Genomic DNA, 7,067 nt, shown 5'->3' with positions numbered 1-7,067 from the left:
AGAAGAGTCATTGCCAAATTCTTTTTATGAAGCTACAGTTACTCTGATACCAAAACCACACAAAGACACAACCAAGAAAGAGAATTACAGGCCAATCTCACTGATGAACATCGATGCAAAAATTCTCAATAAAATACTGGCAAACCGAATCCAAGAACACATTAGAAAAATTATCCATTATGATCAAGTAGGCTTCAGCCCAAAAAATTAGTATCTTATGCAATTATCTATTTTAAATACATTTAAAATACCTCCTCTTGCTAACATGCGAGTATGATTTGATAAAAAATGAACTAAAATTACTTTTAATAATCAAAATCAATTATGGTGGTTCTAATTCTTAATGAATTACTAACACAAAGACATTCACCCAATTTCAAGTTAGGGTATTATAAGGAATTTTTGAGGAGTGATTTATACTAACTCTGAAGATTTTATGTATAGCAAATTACCCAAATTATGGTAAACTGCATTCAGTAAATTGATGGTATTCATGGGAATTATCTCCCCGTCTTCTCAATATATGTAACTTCCTCTTATTTAGAACTTTGACATACATCAATAATGTCATGCTCTATTTATAGATATTTTGAGTTTTTACTCATTAAAGAACATTCGAGAATAGTAACAACATCAAAGGAAAATAACAGCACGACTTTCCGCACCCGAGTCTCTTGAGCCCGCTCTTTGGCATCAGCATGCCGGGTCCGACGCCCAGTGGCACCAACGTGGGCTCCTCAGGGCGCTCTCCCAGCAAAGCGGTGGCCGCACGGGCAGCGGGATCCACGGTCCGGCAGAGAAAAACTGCCAGCTGTGGGACGCGGAGTGCAGGCCGCACCACCTCTGCAGGGACTGGAGGAATGTCGCGATTCTACACAGAAGACTCCCCAGGGCTCAAAGTTGGCCCTGTTCCAGTGTTGGTGATGAGTCTTCTGTTCATCGCTTCTGGACTTATGTTGCACATTTGGGGCAAGTACACGCGCTCATAGATTTGGCTACATCCATCTGTCATCTGAAGAAGGGAAAAACCCAACATATCTTGGACCAAATGTGTAGTGATTTTCTGTTCACGTGTATTATTTTACAGAGAATTTAACAAGAATTGACTTTGAGAAATGTTTTTTTCTATTTCTAATAAACTTTGGAATTGATTTCTATGGGGAATAAAAAGGAAAATAACAGGTAATAGTCAGTAACTTGTTTAATTAACAAATACTTAATTGTACTATGAAAATCAGTAGGCTAAAAAATGGAAAATTCTTTTTATGATTCTAATATGAAGTAAACTATTGTACACAAAGTTAATTTGCTGCAAGTCCTCTAAATAAGTCACTGAGAATTCTGAGAAATATGATGACATGAGTAGAAAATCAAGATTATTTTCCAATCTTTCCCAGAATTGGCTAACATAAAAGGTAGAGAGAGGTTCTCATATCTAATCATATACCTCTCATTTCAATAAGCAGGAGCCATCCATATGAACAAAATTGAAAATAAACAACTTTATTCCATTTTCTAACAAAGATTTCCTAGTTCAAAAATCTCAGAAAATGCCTGTTTAAATTTTGGGGAAATGACAGGGAGAGAAGATAAGGATGGACTGCTTTGAAGTCCTTCTTTACCCTTCTTATTAATAGATTTTGTTTTTACAGTGAAATCAGGTTCGCCAAGGACAAGCATATGGATACCCTAAAAGAAGAGTTGCGTAGCTATGTGGATTTTTCTATGGTTTGGTTTTCATTTTAAATGTGTGAAGTATTTGAACACGGAGGTCTATCTTATAAAAGACTGATCTTGAGATATGTGTGGTCTCCTTGTTAAGAAGGGAGGGTAGCCATTTGAGGATATTTTTCTCCTAAGAACCTTTTTTATAAAATCACTGATATAAAAGTTTTATATCTCCATGGTGGAGAAATACTGTTAACCAGTCTTTCTCTGATGAGTCTGAATACACTATACTGTTACCTAGAAACACTTAGTATACATTTCATGGGATTAAAAGACTCCATCTACCTCTGTCTACGGTGAGGAAGCTCTCATAAAATAGAGGATCAAGGAGGAAAAAAAGTTTCTACTGGAAAAAAAATTGTCCCAGACATGTTAACTATTTAGAGTCCTAGATGGGACAAGACCAAATGCAAGTTTCATAGATTTTAACAAATACAGAGTAAATAACATACTCTAAGGAAAAAGGCAAACTGTCAAGACTTTGCTACTGCTTTTAGATAATAAAATATCTATTTTCACATTGAAAGTCTATATCTGTTCATAATAAGAATATTAATTTAATGTGGTAAAACTTCCATGTTTTCTACACAGTTGTAAAATACAGAAAGTATGGTTTTAATAACAATAAAAAGACAAGATTATACTGATAGAGATAATATATTTGTAAACAGAGTATCACAGCATTTATGTTGTTCAATATTATAAAAATAATGAAAAGATTCATTGTTAGGAGTTTTATATATTAATTATATTGAATGATCAGCAGGTGAATATGTCTTCTGTGTAAGCCTGATAACTGAATTCAATATACAGATCCAATAATTAAAAGAACTGACTCTTTGTCTTCTAGTATGTGCACACACACACACACACACACACACACACACACACACACACACCATGAAACCAACTCTTCTAGGATTCCAGAAAAACAGGATTTTTTTTTTCCTGCTGACTTAATGAATAAAAGTCATGAAAACTACGGTCTCTGCATCCAGCCAAGATGCCTTGAAAACAGGAACCCACACAGCAAGGAGCACAAAGAGACAAACCTCTCCTCAAGTGAAGAGGGGATTTAGAAACTAAAATCAGAGTCTCCCCTTTCTGGAGGCCTTAGAATTTTTTAGTGGCTTTAGGTGCCCCGCCCCACTTCCTCTTATCATTGATTGGTCATTTTAAACAGAGAAATGGGAGCTGATAGGCCCACAGCTTCATGAAAGCTAAGACATGCACAGGCACAGGTGTGGCAAGTCTTAGCAGATCGTCAGTTATAGAGTTTCTGCTAGGCAGGAAAGTGTAAAGATGAGGGTGTTCCCAACCTTTGTCCAACCTGAAGAAATGGGAAGTTTACCGACTTATTGTTTGTATATGGACCCTTTCTCTGTCTGCCAGAACATTTAGGTGTCTTCACACACTTTTTTTTTTAAAGAAAGATAGAAAAAATGTCAGAAGAATTCATCAAAATCTCTTTAGAACTATGCACATTTCACCATGCATTTCCTCAAGCAGTGGATGAGCTGCAAGGAGAAGATCCTTTGAAATGTAGTTTATTCGTCCCTTTATATTCAGGGCGTTTAGATGCCTAGAGTTGCAGTGTTTGCAAGAGAAAACAGCATAGCTCAAAGTTTTGTCATCTGTGTCCACACTGTTTACCCACATTTTGCTTCCTTGTGAAGATTATCAAAATTGGATGCAATCACCTAACATTGCATAAATATCACTCCCAGATAAATACTACATCTGAGAACATAAAAAACACCATTTCATATTGCACCTTTCATACTAAAAAATGTTTAAAATATCTTTCACAAAGTTTATTCAACTAATAATATTTGGTTACTAAGTTATATTTAATGAGAAGCATAAAATTGACTACCATATATAAGTATGGTAAATTATAAAGAAAAAATGAAATCAGAGAGAAAAAACATTAAATAAATAAAATACTTTTATCTTTATAAATCTTCTTGTCTTTAGTTCAAATGGTAAGTAACATTTTGGCATGTACAATTATTTTCTTTGGACACATATTTCATGAACAATCAATTTGATGGGTAAAGAATCATGAATCAGACTTCAATTCCTCAAGTCTATAATGTTTGCCACCCCACTTGTATGCCTTAGTGACAATTACAATCAGATATGTGCCATGTCCCCAACATCTCTTCAGTATTCCAGCTTAAGACTGAACATCATTTATATTACTGAAAAAGCTTGCCTTAATTTTCCTCCAGAATCACTGTTTCTTACTGATAAAGTAATGTTTTAATTTACATTCGTAAGGTGGCTCTTTTACATTTCCCCTGAACATTCATACTAAAATTAGTTCCTTTCTCATTGTGAGACATTTGGAGAGGGTTGAAAGATAATTCTGCACAAAGTATATACATATCCAAGTAATACAGAGAGACGAGAAGGGGCTCAAAATAAGTAATTTTTTCCCAGTGTGGTGACTTCTGATAAGTGGGAACGAATGGCACAAGTACCACCCACAGTCATACCCACACACCCTCAGAGACAGACAACTAGAGACCGGAAGATAAATAAGCCACAAGTCAAATGCTGAACGTGGAAGCTCCCAAAATCAATGGATAGCATCATACAAACTGAGCAGCTTCCTTTAGGGATTTGTATGTATACACTTATATACTTTAAGTACATACACTTATATACTTTAAATCATAATTAATGAGAAAGGAAGGCCACAGATTTGAAAGAGAGCAAAGAGGGGAACTGGAAAGCTCTTCACCTTTCTGCCATTCCATGGAATCTCAGAACCTATAATTGTAGTTAAGAATCAGATATGCTTTGCTGGACAATCCCTAAATCCAATGGCAACCTTTCAGGTAGCAGAACACATGAGAAGCACAGAGAGGTCACGTAGTGAAAGAAGGAAAGTTATTACGGAAGCCCCAAAGCATAGAACTAGAGACACCAGAAGCTGCAAAAGAAAAGCAGGTATTGACCTTAAGGTGTGAACTTTTCCCTGAAAACCCTTCAAATTGGTATTTGTGCCTCTGGAATAATGAGACGTTCAATTGATGTTGTTTTAAGCAACCAAGTTTGCTATAATTCAAAACAAACAAACAAGAAAACACAGCATTATTCCCTCTCTTCATCATTACACAGAATTTCGTAGAGTTTTCTTATGTACTGCCATCTCTCCAATCTCTCCTGGATGAGGAAAACAAACGAATAGCAAATTCAATATAATAGATGCAGTAGATACATTGTCTTCATTGATACTGACTTCCATCTCGTATGTTAATAATTAGAGATGCACTTAGAAAAACCTTATCTTGAAGACACAGAAGAGAAAACTGAGTTTTCTGTGTTTTAGTAGACTAGTATCTATCTACCTGTACAAGTTTGTAATTTAACTACAGACAGAGGAAGCAAAATTGGTCATTAATGAAGTCTCATGATATAGGTAGCTAAATAGGAACTAAGCAAAAACTTAAAACTTGCTTTTGATTTATATTTCACAGTTATTCTTATATAAATATTGCCAAATACATCTGCAAAACATCCGTTTACTTCTTTATATCTCTTTGACCCATGATCATGATACTCCAGACAATAGTGTTGAGTTAGGTTTGACTATTAACCCCTTGATAATGATACTATTATTCACTAAGAATATCATCCTGTCAACTGTAAGATATTTGAGTGAGATAGAAAGCAATGTGATGAAATGATTTAAAATATCTCTACAGGATCTATGAGCATGCTTTGTCTTGAAAAAAATCAAGCAAACTCATAATTCAGCCTTAAAAGTCCCAATACATAATATCTACTTAGCCATATTAAAAGGCATCGAATTCCTGTTAGAGCGATGATTTCTTAGCAACTTAATTTCACATGTCAGAACATGAATCTAGTGTGATTTGTCTGAGAGGATAAAAGTCTAAATCAAAATGATCATCAAATTACTCCCTCGTGCAAGGTCTTTTTTTCTTGAAGTTCGTATGTTCCTTGGGCCCCAGAGAAGATTAAACAGATGTTGCTGCCAGTTGTTGTCTGGCTGGAGGGAAATTGAAACCATGACCTCTCGAGCACTGTCCACAGATCTGTTTGCTTCACTGTCTGAGGCCCTTCTTTTGGAGAGAAATCCTCACAATGAATTTTTACTTTAAGGAGAAGCAATATATGCTGATACTCGATGTTTTTAAGCATTAATGTGATAGTACACACTTAATCAGCATTTAAGGAAATTATTAATAGCACTTTCATTTGATGTAGAAATGCGCTGTTTTTCAACTGACCACATAAGTCTTACTGGTGCTAAAAGTGAATTAAATTGCTTTTAAAAACATTTTATTTAATATCAGACTCAATTGTCTTTAGAAAACAAAGCCAGAAAAATATAATCGTAGTTATGAAAAGTAAATTATTTAAAACTTTAAGTTATGCAAATGTGTACAATTCTTTTCCTCTCTGAAGTAGACTGTTTTATTTTTAAAAGAACATAAGAAACAGACTGGAGAGATACCTCAGCATTTAAGAGCACTTGACTACTGCTGCTGAAAACCCCATTTCAGTTGCTAGCAGCCAAATAATGGTTTAAAACCCTCTGTAACTCTGGTTGCACAGCATGAAATGCCCCTTTATAGCCTCCTTAAGGATGAGACATTCATTATGTGTACATATATACATGCAAACTAAGCACTCACACACATATACTTAAGATAAATGCATCTTTAAAAGTAGATTATGTAGAATCTGATCAACATGTGATACATTTTTATGCAGAATTCTTTGCATGTTACTTTCAGATATAGTCCCTATAAAATATTAGAGCATATAAACTATATGTATGATTTCCAAAGTTCAACTTATTTAACTACTTAAATATTCCAAAGCATATAATTTTCTCATAGTTATCTAAATTAAATTATACTTAACTAAAGAAAAAAGAAATTTATCAAAATGGTTTTTTATCCTTGATAACAAATACAAAGAAAACCAAAGCATTCAAGATGTGACATTACCTATTATTGAAATAAAAAGTAATTTAAAATTATGTTTTATTATCTTTAAAAAAATCATACTACTAAGAACACTTATAGAAGCTACTTATAAAATTAGTAATACTAGGAATTTTCTGTGAATAAGTATATGTACAAAATAATTTCTAAGTTTTATTTATATACATATTGATTGCTAATGACAATCACAAAATAGTCTACAACTAATAAGGTTGTTTTATGTTTGACGAGTCTTATAGCAGAGCACTTTACAAATGGTAATGAATGCTAAAATTTTCAAAAATTGATTCATTTCTGTCTTGAATATAAAATGTCTGGTAATTTCCAACTCATTGTGATAAACATCACATG

At 34.1% G+C, this 7,067-nt stretch overlaps 1 protein-coding gene across 1 annotated transcript; it reads left to right on the top strand.

The window, feature by feature from the left end:
- The first annotated feature begins 658 nt into the window (after positions 1 to 658).
- On the top strand, positions 659 to 1,021 carry LOC125397723 (protein transport protein Sec61 subunit beta). Its single transcript, XM_048430150.3, has one exon. It carries the CDS (start codon positions 699 to 701, stop codon positions 987 to 989), a length of 291 nt encoding a protein of 96 aa, XP_048286107.1. The 5' UTR covers positions 659 to 698; the 3' UTR covers positions 990 to 1,021.
- The last annotated feature ends 6,046 nt before the right edge of the window (positions 1,022 to 7,067 follow it).

The sequence above is a fragment of the Myodes glareolus genome, chromosome 15 (assembly GCF_982192425.1).
Source record: "Myodes glareolus chromosome 15, mMyoGla1.1, whole genome shotgun sequence".
NCBI classification, from domain to species: Eukaryota; Metazoa; Chordata; class Mammalia; order Rodentia; family Cricetidae; genus Myodes; species Myodes glareolus.
This window is presented reverse-complemented; position numbering and strand designations above follow the sequence as displayed.

Excerpts from the sequence above, each read along its gene's own strand:
- LOC125397723 (XM_048430150.3), top strand. The coding sequence starts at position 699 with ATGCCGGGTCCGACGCCCAGTGGCACCAACGTGGGCTCCTCAGGGCGC.